This window comes from Anguilla anguilla, chromosome 17, assembly GCF_013347855.1.
Source record: "Anguilla anguilla isolate fAngAng1 chromosome 17, fAngAng1.pri, whole genome shotgun sequence".
In the NCBI taxonomy this organism is placed as follows: Eukaryota; Metazoa; Chordata; class Actinopteri; order Anguilliformes; family Anguillidae; genus Anguilla; species Anguilla anguilla.
Window position 1 is genome coordinate 26,351,884 of NC_049217.1, and position 18,418 is coordinate 26,370,301.

General features: G+C 46.0%; 2 protein-coding genes across 2 annotated transcripts; both read right to left on the bottom strand.

Annotated features, from left to right (window-relative positions):
- Nucleotides 1–1,193: 1,193 nt before the first annotated feature.
- lpar2a (lysophosphatidic acid receptor 2a) lies at nt 1,194–5,106 on the bottom strand. The gene is made up of 4 exons (XM_035397604.1): nt 4,990–5,106; nt 2,858–3,800; nt 2,146–2,408; nt 1,194–1,363 (listed from the first exon to the last, which is right to left on the bottom strand). Exons 2-4 carry the CDS (start codon nt 3,606–3,608, stop codon nt 1,241–1,243), a joined length of 1,137 nt encoding a protein of 378 aa, XP_035253495.1. The 5' UTR covers nt 3,609–3,800; nt 4,990–5,106; the 3' UTR covers nt 1,194–1,240.
- Nucleotides 5,107–7,825: 2,719 nt separating this feature from the next.
- LOC118216441 (epoxide hydrolase 3) lies at nt 7,826–18,209 on the bottom strand. Its single transcript, XM_035397600.1, has 8 exons — nt 13,807–18,209; nt 13,377–13,624; nt 11,688–11,773; nt 10,936–11,093; nt 10,582–10,710; nt 9,374–9,477; nt 9,073–9,221; nt 7,826–8,601 (listed from the first exon to the last, which is right to left on the bottom strand). The coding sequence occupies exons 1-8, from the start codon at nt 13,970–13,972 to the stop codon at nt 8,370–8,372; spliced, it is 1,272 nt and encodes a 423-aa protein (XP_035253491.1). The 5' UTR covers nt 13,973–18,209; the 3' UTR covers nt 7,826–8,369.
- Nucleotides 18,210–18,418: the final 209 nt, after the last annotated feature.

The following is an 18,418-nucleotide window of genomic DNA, read 5'->3' on the forward strand; positions in this document are numbered from 1 at the left end:
AATGCCAGCCTGTGATGTTTGCCGATGCGCTGTATATGTGACCAGATTCCACCAGTGTCTCCAAAGCTACAGTCCTGCCCTGCAGGAACCTGTGACTGCGCAACTGCGGGCGGAGGACAGGGGGGTTCGTTTGCGGCAGTGAAGCTGGCCTGTTGGCAAAGTTTGTCACATTTATGTGGAAGGCGGTGAGTTAGTTCAGTCCAAGTTGAACGTTAAAAAAAAAAAAATAATAATATTTTCAGCATTGTTCTACGAGTCAGTGAAAACGACCCTAAGTTAATCCGCGAAGGCTTCCGGACCAAACGAGCAAAGTTTGTACACTTACGGCTGTGGGTGAATGATGCGCTTTGTGAGCTCCCGAAATGGGTGGAGCTACAGCGTGACTTCCGCTGTTCTGTCTGTGACTGACGGCATGGCGGTGGTCCCGGCTCCCTTTCGGGACGCTTACGGGGCATTCGGGCCCTCGTCTGAACCCCTATACGCACAGGGGACGCGCGTGAGCCGGCGGCGATGACTCGCAGTGAACGAGACGTACAAACGGGAATAATTGCGCCAAACGGAAGAGAGCGTAGCTGTGAACATCAAAGCAAGTTTTTTATTTGTCAGAATTGTCGTTTGTGTTTTCTTTCAAACTTTTTTTTATTTTTATTTAAAGGTATAAATGCATCAGAAATGAATACAAAGCAAGTATCCATGTTATCGTCTTGAGTATCAAAAGGATTATTGCTTCCTAATTATGAATATTTGCCCCTTTTGAAAGCAACAGCTGTTGACAGTGTTAAGTGTGTGTGCAGTAGGTATGTTTTCTTGCCGGAAAAGCAATGCACCATCAGCAGCTGTACACAGTACGGACGGTCCCCACAGTCCATACTGTACACAGCTCCTGACTGTGTATGTGGTGTGAATGCATATGAAGAGTGTGTGTGTGTGTGTGTGTGTGTCTGTCTGTCTGTCTGTGTCTGTGATTGGCTAGTTTAGGCAGGCGGAATGTGTGTGTGTGTGTGTCTCTGTGCTTGTCTCTGATTGACTAGTTTAGGCAGGCAGCGTGTGTGTGTGTCTGTTGCGTGTCTGTGATTGACTGCTTTAGGCAGGCAGCGTGTGTGTGTCTCTGTTGCGTGTCCGTGATTGGCTGCTTTAGGCAGGCAGCATGTGTGAGTGTCTCTGTTGCGTGTCCGTGATTGGCTGCTTTATGCAGGCAGCATGTGTGAGTGTCTCTGTTGCGTGTCCGTGATTGGCTGCTTTAGGCAGGCAGGATGTCGGTGGTCCAGCAGGCTGCGTCGGGCGTCTCCGCGCCGGGCTGAGAGGACCCAGCGGCTCGTCTCCTCCTCCAGGAGGACAGGTATGCTTTCAGTTTCAGGTACATCTGTAACATCGCAGCACAGCCGTCTCAAAGGAGGGGAAACCGTTTCCTTAAGTGGCACCGCGTCTTCCTACGGGCCGGGCTGCGCTATTTCTGATGCTGTTTGCCTGTCTACGGGCCTTATCGCCCTGTGTTTGCCCGTCTGTAGGCAGGCTGTGCCTTATCGCCCTGTGTTTGCCCGTCTGTAGCCAGGCTGTGCCTTACCGCCCTTTGTTTTTGAGTGTTTGCAGGGATTTCCTGCAGCCAGAGTTAAAATGTAGCAAAACGCCATCTCGCATGTATCTGTGCATGTTCAAGGGAAACTGATGATACAGAGGACAACCTGATACTTTCTACTGAGAACATTTGTGTCATGTTTTACTTCAGTTTAACAGTGAATGTTATTCGTTAATACTTACAGCTGTTACTGTTAGTACAGGACTAACTATGGAATAGAACATAACACACAGTAGACAGCAGTGAGACAGTTTGCTTCATCCTGCTGGGTGTACGTCAGGCATAAGGTAGCCATGGTTCCTCCACACGGTAGCGTACCGCACTTCCTGGTGACTGGCCAGGCAGCTCCAGCTTACTGAGACGGCTTTGCTGCGTGAAATCGACGTCAGGACACTTTAACCTTACTGTTGTGTTCCCATTTAAAAGTCTCCTCGTCGGCAACAAGGCCCAGAGGCGGTCCTACGACGCACGTGTGTTACTGTTGGCCTACGCTAGCTATAAAAGGGTCTGCTAGCCTCCTGCTAGCAGGGCGGGTGGGTGTGCTTGTGTCCGGAGCTCTGCGGAAGTACCTCTCGCTTCAGCGTGTCGAACTGAAGGTTTGGGGGCTTCCCCTCGGGCTCTGGGCACCTCCTGCAGAGGCAGCAGAGGATGCGTTTGAAGGTGGAGCGCATGTCCTTGTCCCGGAAGGAGTAGATGATGGGGTTCACCAGGGAGTTGCACTCGGCCAGCACCAGGCAGTACTTCTCAAAGGTCAGCACGTAGTGGGCATCACAGTGCAGCCCGTCCAGCAGGAGGATCACCAGGCCAGGGGTCCAGCAGACCACAAATGCCCCTGTGGAGAGAGAGAGAGAGCTTAGCCTCAGTTATCAGATAACAAACAGCCCTGTGGAGAGACCTTGTCAGTTGTGAGACCACAAACACCTCCTATAGGGACCTTCTCTGTTAATGGACAAACCTGGATATTTTCCATTTTCAGTTAATCAAATCTTCAATTTCATCCTTCTTTTCAGCAACACCTTTCAGCCTGTTACGCACCACAGGACTTTTGGGAAAAATTCCCAGACGAAGCAAATGGATGGGACGGCAGCAGAATCGGAAGAGTAGGGATTGGTGGCTTTGAAAAGGAGACTTGTGTAGTACGTCTCTGCCCCAGAACTCAGTGTCAACAGTCAAATGGTGCTCACTCACTATGCTGACGTGTGTGTGTGTGTAAGTGTGTGTGAGTGAGTGAATGGATGAATGTGAGTGAATGGATGTGCGTGCGCTGCGTCCACCCCTCACCCAGGATGATGGAGACGGTCTTGGTGAGGTTGATGACGGTCTCCCTGTGCCGGATCTGGGTGGTGTGCTGGGACATCACGTGGCTCTTGTGGTGCACGTAGACGAAGATGCGCGTGTACATGGCCACCATGACGGAGAAGGTCAGCAGGTTGAACCCCGCCCAGAACACCAGATAGCTGCGGCTGTAGATGGGCGACATGATGGAGCAGTTCTGCAGGTCGCAGATGCAGTGCCAACCCATCATGGGCACGAGGCCCAAGACGAAGGCCATGGCCCAGATTCCCAGGATGAACAGGAGCACCCGGCGGTTCGACATGTTGCTGTGCAGCTGCATGGTGAAGACGGTCTGGTGCCGCTCGATCGCCACCGCCAGCAGGTTGAGCACGGAGGCGGTCAGGCTGGTCTCCACCAGGCCCTGGCGGATGAACCACTGGCGCTTGGTCAGGTCGATGGTCCAGGGCCCCGTGTGGAGCATCAGGTTCACGTAGGAGATGCCGGAGAACAGGTCGGCCACCGCCAGGTTCCCCAGGAGGTAGTAGAAGGGAACGTGAAAGCGGCGGTTGATCGCAATGGCGGCGATGACCATGAGGTTGGCCAGGATGATGATGACGCACACCGTGAGGCCCAGCCCCACCACTACATAGTCTTGCGTGTGCCACATGCAGCTGATCGGCTTCCCGCTGGAGTTGTAGAAGAACTCGACCGAATGGTTGTAGTAACACTCTGACGTGCCGTTGTAGCAGTCACCCATTCTCGACGCCAAGAAGGAAGGGGGTATAGAGAAAATAACCAGCGTTTATAGGTGGTTAACCATGACCTTCTCCCGGGTGAAATCGCACCTATTCGGGGCAAATGTGATTTTTGATATCCGATTTGATTGGTGTTGCTCTCCTCCAATCAAAATGCCCCTCCTCAAGGTTGTGCGAGTCCTCAGGGCTTGGCCCTAATGGGTTCAGAGAGATGGAGATATTCATATTTTAAGCAGATATTCACACATTAAAAATAATTTCTCTAAATAATTTATTAGCAATAATTTTGGCAAACTTGTAATGCCCTGTGCAGGGATATTTTGTCTCTCAATTCATCATTCTTAATAATTAAGTAGCTATGTAAATATATTCAATCAAGAAAATAAACCAGTGGATGGAAATGTGTGCCAGGAGGGATGTTTGGCTGAGGTTTTAAACTCTGTGACCGTTTTTGTGGCTATTCATTTCCGTGTACTGCACATTTATTTGCTTTTACTCAATACGCCTAGAGCAGTTGAGCAGTGATGCGGGTATAGACCCTAGCAAACAGGAGGTTTTATCTTTCCTCTCAGCTTTTTGTTAGATTTATTAGATATGCGTTATCGGGTCTATCAGCGCTTAGTGCGTGTTGTGTGTGTACATAGACTTTGTTTTTGTACTGCAGGTGTGGTGTTCATTATCGCGAAAACCCGAAGGCTAAATATTACGTTCTGAGCCTGTTTCGCACTATGGAGGTGTTGCATTGTGTCGTTTATTGTGGTGATATAGTGGCAAATGATCCGGCATTAAGCTGTGTTCAGCTTTATCGCTGCTGCCCGCCTGCACGAGAAGTCCTAGAGCAGACGCATCCTGGAGATGCAGTGCGCGTGCAGTGAGGCGTACATTAATTAAATGACACGAACCATGGAAACAATTACGAAAAGGTACACCTAATGAGGTGTTAGGACTAGGTAGCAAAATGGGTCTTTAGTCCGTCGGTATTATTCTGACTACCGCGGTAAGCTTTGTGAAAGTTTTTCAGCTACAAACTAGGCTAACTATGGATCTGGGTTATTTTCGAATGAGACACGAGCGTTAAAATGTAATTTTCCGTTAACTGCTGTGGACAGTAATGATAATAAGATATGTCTAAATAAACGTGATTATGGCCATAATTGCTAGATGATGGTAAGTTTCTTGAATAAAATGGTTTAACTTTTTAAGGTGCGAGATCACAAATATGTGATTAGAATATTCTTAACTGAACATTCTAATGCTGATGTAATAATCACTACTGGTAACTGAAAGCAGTGGAGGTCTAGAACACTGACTTAAAATTAAAAATTTAAAAAACATTTTTAAAAAACCTACACTTCAGAAGGGTCAATATGAACAATTCCTTACCGCCTTCCCGAGTTTAATTTATTCTGTGTCCTCTGTTGTCCAAGCTGTATTTAAAAAGTGAAATTTTGGTACTCATCCATGTAAATCCTGTTTCACATTTTCACCTGTGTGTACTGTAGTCCTCCTAGCAGTACTAATGAAGTGTATGGTGCCAACGAATACCACTTCTAAAATAAATCTAATACACATGTTGGGTTGCCATTGATTTGCGGGATCCTGCCCCTCTGCTGTTCTGGTTGGCTGATGCCCATGTGTAACATCCAATAGGCACAAGCAGGGCACTGTGTTTGCAACTGTATACGTACAAGCACTTCCTACTTACCTGTCTAAATTTAAATATTGAAATGCTGTAGTGTGAGCGGGACGGGTTTTGAGGTGAGGTGAGAGTTCCACATGTTTGGGCTGAATAGTGACTACTTTGTTCAGTGATGTCACCCGGTCCCCTTCCCCAATGACCTCACCAGAAATTTGCAGTCAGAGCTGGTAGAGTGAATGACTCCCAAGTCAGTTCTCTGAACAATGCCTTTAAGACCAGCAGCCCGACTAGCCTGTGCCCTTCTCGTGTCAGCCTTCGATTGGAGACTCCTGCTCCTGTAAGGACTGGGCTGTACCTTATGTGTGAGAACAGTGACGCCTGTAAATTTTGAAAAAGAAAACATATTTCTTTGTTTTTTTTTTTGGTTTTTTTTTGCCTCTTTAACATATGGGAATGTAGGCTACTACTTGTAAAACTTCACAAAAGCCCAGCAATGAGGCATAAGAGCCCGTGGCGTACCACCAATATAGTCACGGCTAAATGGTGTCGTTCAGCACAAGGCCTTTTGGATGAGGTTGTCGGGGTCACGTAAATTTGTGAACATTAATTTGGGGTCACGTCATAAAAAAAAGTTTGGAAACCCCTGCATTAAAGTAAAGTCCCAACTCACCAGGGCTCATTAAAGACCCCACGGCACTTTTCAGAAGAGTAGGGTTTAGTTAGTCATGGTGCGTTTGTCAAATTTCATCAAGATTCAAAACTTTATTGTCCATTAATTCAAGCAATAATGGAAATGTGTCTTTTGCTGGTGCATAGCTCGTGTAGAGGTACAATACAGTACATATAAGAACGTCAAATGCACACAAAAAAGACAACACAGTACATGTAGTAAAATCTCATGCAGTAAAAAGGTAAAATGTGGTAATAAGTGGTGTACTAAACCGGAGTAAAAGTTAAAAGTTAAGAAGTTCAAAAGTTGACCAGTGGCAGTTAAAAATTAAATACTAAATGTAAAGTGCTGTATGCTAGCTCAGCTCAGTAAGTCCGTAGGTTCCTTCTTAATCGCCACCTAATCGTCTCCTGTGTCTGATTTATCCCACAGTCCTTTGCGTTCCCCACCCAGTTTGCTTGCTGCCCCCAGGGTATTACCTTCTGTGTGTGGCAGCCAGATGGTGCCAGCAGAGCTGCAGATGGCTGCCCTGGGGCCATTACAAACACCCCCCTGCCCTCATCGTGCTTTATTCAGGAGGCCCCATTCCCAGCCACACCAGGCCCCCTGGCACACCCATTGCAGCCATATACTGAGCACTGTGTATAAACCAAACAAACAACTCACGCCCCCCCCCCCCCCCCCCCCCCCCCCAAAAAAAAAACAAAAACAAAAAAAAAAGTTTTGTGTGACAACATAACGGGAAGTCAAAAGGTCTGGCACCACCCACTATCTGTCGTCAGCCAACCAGAGTTCACAACCGGAAAAAATTAAAGATACAAACTGCTCAGACTTACACAAACTGCTATACTGTCACTGCAGGCACTGGAACAGGTTGAAACGGATGAACGCAAAAAAAAAAAAAAATTTTTTTAATCCGCCATTGAAAAGTTATTTTATGAGTGCATTTGCATCCACTCTAGTTTTAGTGATACGCCAGTGCAAACTGGCTTTCCTGTGACAAGGCTTCTGGTAAAAAAAAAATCCAGATAACGTTGTTCCTACTTAGTCAGGACAGTAACTCCCAAGAATGAACTGCAACGTCGTGCCATCAAATATTCTCAGTTTATTGTCACAAACTGATGCGTTTTGACAGTCTTTGTCAACGACAAACATGAGAAAGACAATATGTCAGAACATGTCAGCGTGTGACAATAACATAAGCATATTTGAAGACACAATGTTTGCAGTTCATCCTTGGGAGTTGCTGTCCTCAGCAGGTAGAGCCAACATGTTATTAGAATTTGCATCCAATTTGGATACAATAACCAAGCGTTCGGTAGAACAGCAGAATATCCGAACTACTGCCTATGTAAGAGGAGAAGAGACAGGAGTGGACGGGACAGGATGGGAGGGGCTTTAATCACTAAATTGATCTGGAACTAACAATGGCCGCCCCCAGCATGCTTTGGCAACAGGTGTTGTTATGGCAACACGGAAACCATGGAACTTCAGAGCCGTGGACAATAATGAAACAGAATAAGGTGCCAGAAAAGAGAAGAAAAAAAACAGAAGGAGCTGAGGGGCGAGTATGGAGGTGGAATTAAAAAAGAATTTCTCTCAAGGACCGAGAGTGAGACGGGCTTACAGTAGTCCAGCGCTCACGCTGATGTACACTGACGTAAAAATTTGCGTCCTGAGCAGAGGACCTGGTTCTGCTTTTGCCCTGAAAAGACAGGCTTCGGCTGAACAGAGTAGCCAGATCACGGCACTGATGGCAAACTCAAATAAGGCCAGACTTATTTTTAAGAAAGTCAGGTGGTACATCGGGGGGGGGGGGGGTGGGGATGGGGGTGTGTATGATGAGATGACACAACTTATTCAGAAATATAACATTTTATTTGTAACATTAAAAACAAAAGCAAGGGGGCTATAAGTGTGTGTGTGTGGGGGGGGAGTATACTTCATCATCATCCACACTGACACCAACCCTCAGCAATTGCTATATCAATAGAAATTGCCATTGAACTTCCACAGAGAATTCAGCTTGAATTGCTATTAAAAAATAATCACCTTTTCTTGTTCAAAAACACTCCTGTTTTTTGCCATAAAAGTTGCATTGAATGTCCTTTCTGTTGTGATCCCAGGAGACTTAGTTAACTATCTGTATGTTTGAATGGCTGATTTTTAATACAGTAAACTTACACTTGCAGGTAAGTCATGAAGAAACCAGCAATTGAGGAATTTGGACACAAATAAATATTGTTCTCTTGACTTAAAATATTAAAATATTTGAAATGAATGAAAGTTGTCTGAATAGACTAACTGCATAAAGGTTCATGACATGACGCATTATGATATAAATTGTATTCCAAACCTACTGAGTTTTGTTCATAGTCCACATATTTTGTGGTTTATACTCAACACACTACGAAGAGCACAAGTACATAGTATGGCGCCCACCAGTGGTGGGGCCTAGCACTGCGGCGACTCCCTCTGTAGGAGGAAGTCCCACAGCATCTTGTTGACGGTTTCGGGCTGGTCCTGCTGCACCCAGTGACTGCAGTCCGGAATCGTGTGCACCACTACCGAGCCTCTCATGTATGGCCGTGCCCCTCCCGACATCCCTTCCACCAATATACCGTCGGCCTCGCCCCAAATTAGCATACAGGCCACTCCCACATTCTGGTGTCTGTAGAGTGCGTTACTGGAAAAGAATGAATGACAACACATACTGTACACCTATCAGTGGGCAGGAGAGTCCACATCACAGAAACGATGCTAGCCACTGTGCTTAAAACATGGAGGTAAGAGCAGTTAATGATGCCACTGGGGGTTGATTGTACTACCAGAGGAGAGCATTGCATTACAGGCATTTAGCAGACGCTCTTATCCAGAGCGATTTACATTACAGCATTTGCATTGCACCCAATCATACAGCTGGGATATATACTGAAGCAATGCAGGTTAAGTACCTTGCTCAAGGGTTCAACGGCAGTGTCCTACTGGGGAATCGAATCGAATCGAACCTGTTGACCTTTAGGTTAGAAGAACAACTCCTTACCCATGATGCTACACTGCCATTACACTAGCATGTTCAGATTACCTGAGCAGTGTATGCTGGGATTACCTGAGCAGTGTGTGCTGGGATTACCTGAGCAGCGTGTGCTGAGATTACCTGAGGAGAACACGGTAGTAATTGAGGGGTGCAGTGAGCCCCCCCGGCTGGGACAGGTGGTAGAGGTACCCCTCCAACTCCGCCTCCGTCAGGCGACGGGCCCGGTTCCGAATCCCCGCACGGCCCCCACACAGCATACTGCGCACCAGCTGAGAGGGCGAAGAGAAGAGAGCGCATGTTACACAGACCCAGGGCTCAGGTGAGAGTATACGTGCTTGTGTATTTTTGCAGACTTGGGTCTGAGGTGTGTGTGTCTGTGTGTGTGCATGTGACTCAGGTCTCGGGTGTGCGGGCGTGGCACCTTGAAATCCTCCATAGACAGGGCAATCTCAGGCAGCAGGGGCAGCTGGAAAAAGCAGGTATGGCCAGAGCGCAGGAGCTGAGACGGCCTTCTCAACACAGCATCTGAGGAGCACACACACACACACACTCCTAATGCTCTGTAACATACACGAACACACACACATACAAACACACACTCCTAATGCTCTGTAACATACACGAACACACACACATACAAACACACACTCCTAATGCTCTGTAACATACACGAACACACACGCAAACACACACACACTCCTAATGCTCTGTAACATACACAAACACACACACATACAAACGCACACACTCCTGTATCGCTGTAACACACAAACACACACTCCTAACGCTCTGTAACATACGCAAACACACACACAACCGCACACTCCTAATGCTCTGTAACATGCACACACTCCTGTGTCTCTGTAACATACACAAACACACACATATACACACACTCCTGTGTCTCTGTAACATAAGCAAATACACACACACTCATGTTTGTAATAAACACAAGCGCACATATATACACACACCTGTGTCTCTATAACAAACACAAACACGCGCACACCCGTGTCCCAGTAACATACACAAACAAACACACACTTGAGACTCTATGACACACGCTACAGTGAGAACTAAGGTGGTCCCCTAATGAATGGTAAATGGTAAATGGACTGCATTTATATAGCGCTTTTATCCAAAGCGCTTTACAATTGATGCCTCTCATTCGCCAGAGCAGTTAGGGGTTAGGTGTCTTGCTCAAGGACACTTCGACATGCCCAGGGCGGGGTTTGAACCGGCAACCCTCCGACTGCCAGACAATCAGTCTTACCTCCTGAGCTATGTCGCCCCTGTGAAAATGAAAATGAAAACAAAAGCATCGAAGTTCAATTGGAAGTGTACCGCTTTGAATGAGCGTGCTCAACCCAGGACAGAGGAGCGATGGCCAAGCGCAATTTACTGTCGATAGTTTATGTCAAAGCGGTGTCAAAATCGTCCGCCTGTGGGCTAACTGGGACTACAGCTGAAACGGAGGCATTGAAACGGAGCGTCAGGAGACACGCAGACCCAAGAGCAACTGCACAGCTTTTGTTGTTTAGGCTTCCACAGTACATGCTGTAAATACCGAGCGTTTGTAACGCGCGCACACCCACTGTGGCTGTGGGCGGGGCGGGGCCGCAGTGTTACCTAGCCAGGACGCCGGGTGCGGGGCGTTCATCACCACCAGGCGCTGCACCATGTCCGGACGCTCCAGGGCGAAGTGCCAGGCCAGCATGCCCCCCCAGTCATGGCCGACCAGCACACAGCTGGTGTGCCCTGTAAAAGCACACAGACGCACTCGTACACACTGCGAACTCCCGCAAACACACTCAGCCCCGCCACACCCCGACGAACCCCCCACCCCCCCGTCCACTCATATACACTACAAACTCCTGTCAAATCACTCTCAGTCTTACAGACCCCTGCCCCCCCCCCCCACACACACACACACTCAGCACTCATACACAACAAACTCCTGCGAACACACTCAGTCGTACACACCCAGGCCGCTAATGGTGTCCCTTATGTCATCCAGCAGGTTCTCCAGTGCATAGTCCTCCAGCCTGTAGGGGGCAGCAGAGGCCCCGCAGCCACGCAGGTCCAGTGCTACTGTGTGGTACTGCACACTGAACTCCCTCAGCTGGTATCGCCATGAGTACCTGGGGCAGGGGCGGAATACTGGAACTGATATATTGTGAAGGATTGGCTAACTTTACTCAGAAAGACAAAACGGAAATCTAAATGGCTTGTGTCCCATACAACCTTTGGATTTAATTTAGTCATGAAAAAACATGTACATTTCACTATTCAAATCCTTTTCTGACTTGAATTACAAAAACTGCATAATGCCCCAAGGCTTTTCCTGCAATGTTCATTCTGAGTTAAAAATAATACTCAAGAAACATGCTGGGAACTTTTTTTCTATAACTTTCCTAAGTTTCAAGGAATATTCTGAGAAAGGTTTTTTTAAGCTTGGAAATTACCCGTTCACTCTCTCAAAATCATTTAGTCACCAGCTCATTCAGTCACCTGCACACTCAATCACCCTCTCACTCAGTCACTGTCTCATTCAATCACCCACTCACTCAATCACCCTCTCACTCAGTCACTGTCTCATTCAGTCATCCTCTCAGTCAGTCACCCGCTCACTCAATCACCCTCTCACTCAGTCACTGTCTCATTCAGTCATCCTCTCACTCAGTCACTGTCTCATTCAGTCATCCTCTCACTCAGTCACCCGCTCACTCAGTCACCAGTTCTCTGGAAACCCATGGAGGAAGAGCATGAGAGGTTTCCTGCTGTTGCCTTTGGACACAAAGTGCAGTCGCAGACCTGAACTCTGAAATAGAGAGAGACAGAAGGAGGGAGGCGAGGAGTGAAAAAGAGGACACAGAGAGGGACAGAAATATGGAGAGAGTGACTGTGCACTACAGCAAAAACGAGGAGAAGCTACAGAGCATTACTGCTCCCCACTAGTCGGACACTTCAGAGAGCAGAAAGCAAAGACTAAAGAGAGAGCTAGCTGCCCTGTATGAGCGTATCCTAGCCCTGTATGAGCGTACCATAGCACTGTCCCACTATGCTTTACCAACATCCGTTTGCCCCAGATGGCAGCTTTCCCCACAATTCCTTGGGCCAAATCCCATTCGCTGTTTGGCAAATCATGTGGCTTTATGACAGGCTAACTTTAGAGTAGTGCCTTCCTTCACATGTTTAATTGAATTGTTAATTATATACCAACCTTTAGCTATATAACTACTTGTTGTCATAGCTATGAATGACCTGTGAAAAAAGCATGCTCTTGGAGGTCAGTTTGTGCTGTTATAAAGCTATACTTGCACTTCTGTCTGTGACTGTAATTTAGACAAATTTTGGTCAACAGACTCAAGTAGAAAAGCTGTCTATATTATTACATGGCCACAAATGGAAATACAAAAACATTTGCATGTATATGTTTGTGAGAACGAGTAACATCCCATGTTCGAAATAAATAACAGACGTTTGTTGGTAGTAAGGCGTAGCCTAATGTACAGCGAGTGCGTCAATTCTTTCAAAATCTCTCACATTTTTCTTTATTTAACCATGTTACTTTACAGATATCGGCACGAGATAGCACATTCTGACCGGGCTACAGACAGTAAAGTGCGGAGGGATATAATCATCGTGGAACTCCGCCACCGCTCATTATGCATAAATAATGCCCGCTCATTGGCCAGAATTGACTATCCAGCGAAACCGTGATAGGTCTATAATAGCAGTTAACAGGTCAATAATACTTAATTGCCTAAACTCCACGTGTGTCTGAGATAGACTGATTAAGGCGGTTGAGAGCGGCGGTTCAGATTCAGAAGCGGAATCTTTCTGTGTTCCCCTGGAATAATTCACATATGCCACGAATGTGATTTCTGCAAGCCTTGTAAGTTTTCGTATAAGTTTTCCAGTGCTGTTTTCCACGAGTTTCTCTTTTCGCGTTTTATATGACAAGTAGGCCGTCCTTTGGCGTACACCTGTGACAGGCCGAGTGATGCAGAAATGGCATTCCTAAATTTACGCAATCAGTGAATTAAGCTTCAGTATATTTTCTGGACGTCTGTAGCCGCGAGCTAAGATAAATACCACGGCATAATAACAAATGCAATGGTTTATTATGTGTAAATCGCATTATTTTGAAGATAGGGCATAAAAACAATGCATATTCCAAGCTCTCGGTATCAGTTAGCCTCTAGTCCCTCTCAATTGCTCAGGCCATTGATCATCTTGGATTCTTAAAAAGAATATCCGGTTTGAATCAATTAAAAACGAATAAAAAGCATAGGCCTATCCTACAATTCTGCGAAATTATGGCTTCGTGAGTTCAGTTTTTGTAAACCACGATATGTGGCTAGCCACAGGAGCGAAAGCAACGATTATGATACGTCCAAGTAATTCGTTTATTCTCTTACCCTGCATCGCAGGTATCCGTGTGTGCCCAACGCTGGATCCCGCAGGCATGCCGGCGGTCTGTTGCGCACTGTCCATCTGAAGGCTCTGCGAGGGTCCCTGAGTCCTCTCCACGAGATCCGGATCAGAACCATGCAGGCGGTGACCCCGGCGGTGCCGTAGACCAGAGCCCAGTACAGTAAGGACAGCAACCACAGACACACCCGGGTAGGGAAAAGTATAACGGACATGGTCGTGCTGCTCATGACTCCTGGTGTCAGAAAACACGAGTGATGGATCATGGAGCAACTTCACTGTTGTCTAACGGTCCTAGATTGCTACGCTACACGTTCAACATACATCCACCAGTTCGCGTTGCTACGCAACTTGCAAACCAACTTAATGATAGAAAGTAGCGTTTATAACCACTGACAGAATGTTAAGAATACTTACTGAAGTCGTATTCCACACTTTCCGGGGAACTTTGCTCATAAATTGGTCCGGAACGAGCAGGACCTTCCACTAGGTTATAAATAAATCTCACTTGCTTGCTATCCAAGTAGGTTGGACGTTTCTGAAAACCAATCGCGACCTTCCTCCCCACAGTCGCTTGGTCCATGCATCTGAAGGGTAGTGAAGTGACGGGTAGCTTGTATACATTTAGTTCGGTGGACTAATACAGTTTATCATTAATTCATTAAAGAGTTGTTTTTTTCCCACAACAGGCCATAAACACACTATGATATGTGGGTACCCGAAATGCACGAAGTTACACAGTCGAATCGTAGGTCACCAGGAACTTCTCCCCTTGGTTTTCAGTTTCATGGTAATCGTAATTCAAAATGTCAGTTTAATAGTTTACCGGATTCCACGTCTCTTATTCGATTGTCTTTAAGTCGGCTATTAAAATAAGTTTTAAACTCCCGCGGATTATTGGAAAACATTATTTTTGTTTTAAAAATGTCTTTAGGTTTTGTGGCTGCCACAGCACAAACCAGGATGTTTCTGTAGCCGATTTCATCCTTTTTCAGTGATAAAAGATCCATGTAGTGCACATCGTGAGACAAAACTTTATTGCAATAACTGAAATTTTATACGAATTAAAAATCAGACCGGTCTGAGCTTAAACGTTTCAAAGAAGCAAATTAAAGACCCTGGCTATATCCTTTAAGAGGTTTATTTGTTGTGAAAATCTAATGGTCACTTTGATGCCCCCACATTTTATCGTGGTTAGACCTTCCACAGCTCCGTTCAACTGGCAACCATTCAGCTGGGCTTAGCAGAGGGATGTCTATTGTTGGATCTTGTGTGGGTACGTTCATTCCGGTCAAGTCACAAGGTTAAATCGTGAAGGGTAGTCCTGCTTGTGGGCACCCACCACCCCACAGTAGATACACACACTGTTAAATATGAGTCTGTTCATACGCCACCGGTGCCTCTGCATGCCAAGGTTAATACTACTGAGAGATGTTGTGCCTTTGTGTGTGTGAGTGAGTGTGTGTGTGTGTGTGTGAGAGAGAGACCTTTTAAGTGGAAAAGTGACTCAAAATAATGAATGGCAAATAATAAAAATAATACTGAGTGAAGACCCAACTCAATAAAATAAATGGGCACGAGGGATCTGATAAAGGGATATTAAGCAGTTTGTGGAATGGAAATCAAGCGCGAGGGCTTCATAATTATGTGTGCGTTTGTACTATTCAGGAGAAGCTTGTGAATAGTAGAATCTGTCACTAGCTCAGCCGTTGGACATAGACTAATTACACAAGCAGTCAGTAGAGGGCAGTGTTGGCATTCTTAGTCATGAACTAGTCGAACGAGCACGGAAAATCCCGCTGCCTTTGCTCGTGCGCCTTTTTTTGGCCCCGAAGGTCGAACAGTAGCCTTAAAACGCGACTAAGTACCACAAACTGCAACTAACGTACTTCAATCTATTATACATCTTTGCACAACGGCACTGGAGTATATGAAATCGCACTAGGCCTATTTATCAGTATATCGAATTATCCGGTCTATTAAACAGTATCGTCCGCTGAGGCCCATTTCTGTATATCAAATTATAATAGGCCTATCCGTGAGCATATTATGTTAATAGGTCTAAATGTGAAAACGCTGAACACTGAAACATGAAAGAACTTTGCATCCTCAATGTGCTCTTATTCACATGATGCCAGCTATGGGGGAGGCCTAAATTATGCCCCCCGCTTAGTGTAGTGATTCCGGGTTCCCTGAAGAAAGACCATAAATACGCAGGGGCAGCTCTGATATAGCCTTGTTCACCATGAACCCCCCCCCCCCCAAAAAAGAAGACATCCCAGACCACAGACCCCCTGCTGATCCTGACCAGAAACCTCAGATCCACACCAAAACAGAAAGTGATTGTTTTTTTGTCTCTTTTTAATTTTTTTTTGTTTTGGTTTTTTCTTAAAAAGAGATGAGTTTATTCCATGATCATAACAGACACACAGCTTTTCCTTCATACCGCCTCAGTCACTGACACATCAACTGGTAATCAGGAAAAATAAAACACAAAAACCGAGAAAAAAAAAAAAAAAGGAAAAAAAAAAACCTGAATGAACCAAACAGTGGCCGAGCCACACCTCGGTTTTCTTCTGTTGAATAGATATCTATGGCACATAACATCCAACTGTCACCACTGAAACGAAAACAAAAAGATACATCGAAAAGCATGAAGGAATGAAGAAAAGAAAAAAACGTGATTTTTTTGTTAGTTTTTTCAAAACCAAAAAAAAAAAAAAATGATATTTAATATTTGTGAACTTCATTGAAATTGGAAAAAAATAAAAATAAAAAAAACAGATGAAAGTGACAAACGCAGAGTTAACTCGTTCGCTCCACTTCGGCGTCCTCATTTTCTCCCGAGGTTTAAAGGGCGGCCATTTTGTCTGTGGGTCAGGGGGGACTGGGAAAGCCCGCAAAAAATACACTGGAGGCACAGACCTGGCCGGACGCCTCCTCCTCCAAACACCCACACATCCGATGCTAATGAAATAACCGCCTGGAGCACATCCAAGTATTCATCTGCGCCAGCAAAACTACACTTAGTCTCAACATCATAGTCTGTTAAAATATTGCAAGTGTCTTGACTGTTCTTCGTACAGGCCCCTTCTCACACCCTCAAAAAAAAAAAAAATCCGAAAAGTAATGTCAACTTGAATTGCTAAACAATACAGGCACTGGAGAAAAACACCATTAGAGAAAGCTGAGAGGTCTCATTTCCCCCTTGTTGCTATAAAAACAAACAGAAGAACTTTGCACTCCACTACAGACAAGAACAATGATGCAAATTATAAACGTTTTTGTCACTCACGCCCCCTCCCCCCCATCCCCATAAAAATGTTTTTGTACATTTCGTTTTCATATCTGCTACTTTTTGGAAGTGCCTACCTTTCAAAGTCAGTAAAACGTATCTGAGGACAGTGAGCCATGCAAAGCTGTCGGGATCGGTTAATGTCTCCATTAATTCACCTGCAAAATGGACAACAGTATAGATGTAGAGAGCCAAGCTCGCTGCATTGTACAGTGTGGAGACCTACTCCGAGGGTCACTGCACTGTACAGTGTAGAGCTACTCTGAGGCTCGCTGTACAGTGTGTAGAGCTACTCTGAGGCTCACAGCACTGTACAGTGTAGAGCTAGTCTGAGGCTCACTGCACTGTACAATGTATAGAGCTACTCTGAGGCTCACTGTACAGTGTAGAGCTACTCTGAGGCTCACAGCACTGTACAATGTGTAGAGCTACTCTGAGGCTCACTGTACAGCGTGTAGAGCTAGTCCCATTGTCACTGCACTGTAGTGTGGAGAGATCTGCACTTTGTCCTAAAATGGTGGATTCTCAGAGTCGATACTGGTAAGGCGCTTTTAGGAGGAAGACACAGTGAAGACACCAACACCCCCACCAGCTCATTCAGTAAATTAGATGAAGTACGTTCAACTGAAATTAGCCCTCAAACTGTCTCTTAAAATATTCCTCAATAGGAATCCAACCCCTCCCCACCTTTTTTTCAACGATTGCTTAAATTAATTTTCTATTTTAATACTTCTGCATTCTTACACTACCCTAAGCTTTTAAACAGATCACTAAATAAATTATATTTATAAATGATTTTATAAATACAATTTATCAAAGAAAACATTCATTTTCAGCGCTAAAATGAAAATGGCATGAACAGATGGAACAGGGCATGGATATGGGGAAACAAAAATAAATTACAGTGGAATCTACGAAATAAAAAAATCAGCGAGCTGTACTCCCGACAAGACTGAATTCACTTCAGCAATTTCTTGTTCATATCTCTAGATTTGTGTCAGTGTGTGAATATACAATTATATACTTATATTGTGTGTGTGTGTACAGGTCAGACGTGTAAGGCAAGGCGTCACTCCCCTTCTCACCTGAGAAAGCTACAGATCTAAAGATGTCAAGTTTAAGGCCCCTCCCACCTGCACGCCCCCACTCATTCATGTTTAAAAAAACAAACAAAAACAAAACAAAAAAAAACACATCCCACAGTCCCTCCACACACGCACGCACACGCACGTGCGCACACACACACACGCACGCACTCTCTCTCTCTCTCTCACACACACACACCAAAGTCGGGCAGTTAATAAATGCCTTCTGGTTAGACAGTGATTTGTTCACACAGCCTCTTTTCGCGGTTCCTCGTTCCTGTTCCTCTCGCGTCTGGTCTGGTCGCCGTGCCAACTCGCGGCACGCGCACACGACGCGTCGGTGGTGGGCGAGGTCGTCTGCGGCCCGCCCACTGCAAACAAGGCCACACCCACATGGAACAGCTACAACCACAGAAAGAGCCCCCCACCCCCCACCCCCCACCCCCTACGACCGGTCCCATACACTGTAGCAGAGGCAGGTCAGAGTACACAACACGCACATATGCACACGAGGGATTCCACAGGGAGGCCAAGTCCGGCTCTTCTCTGCCACCGCCTCAGTTGGAGCATTTCTCGCGTCTCCCCAGGTTTGCGCCACCGCCCCCCCCCTCCCCTCGCCCAACCCCGCCTCCCCCCCCCCCCCACTCCA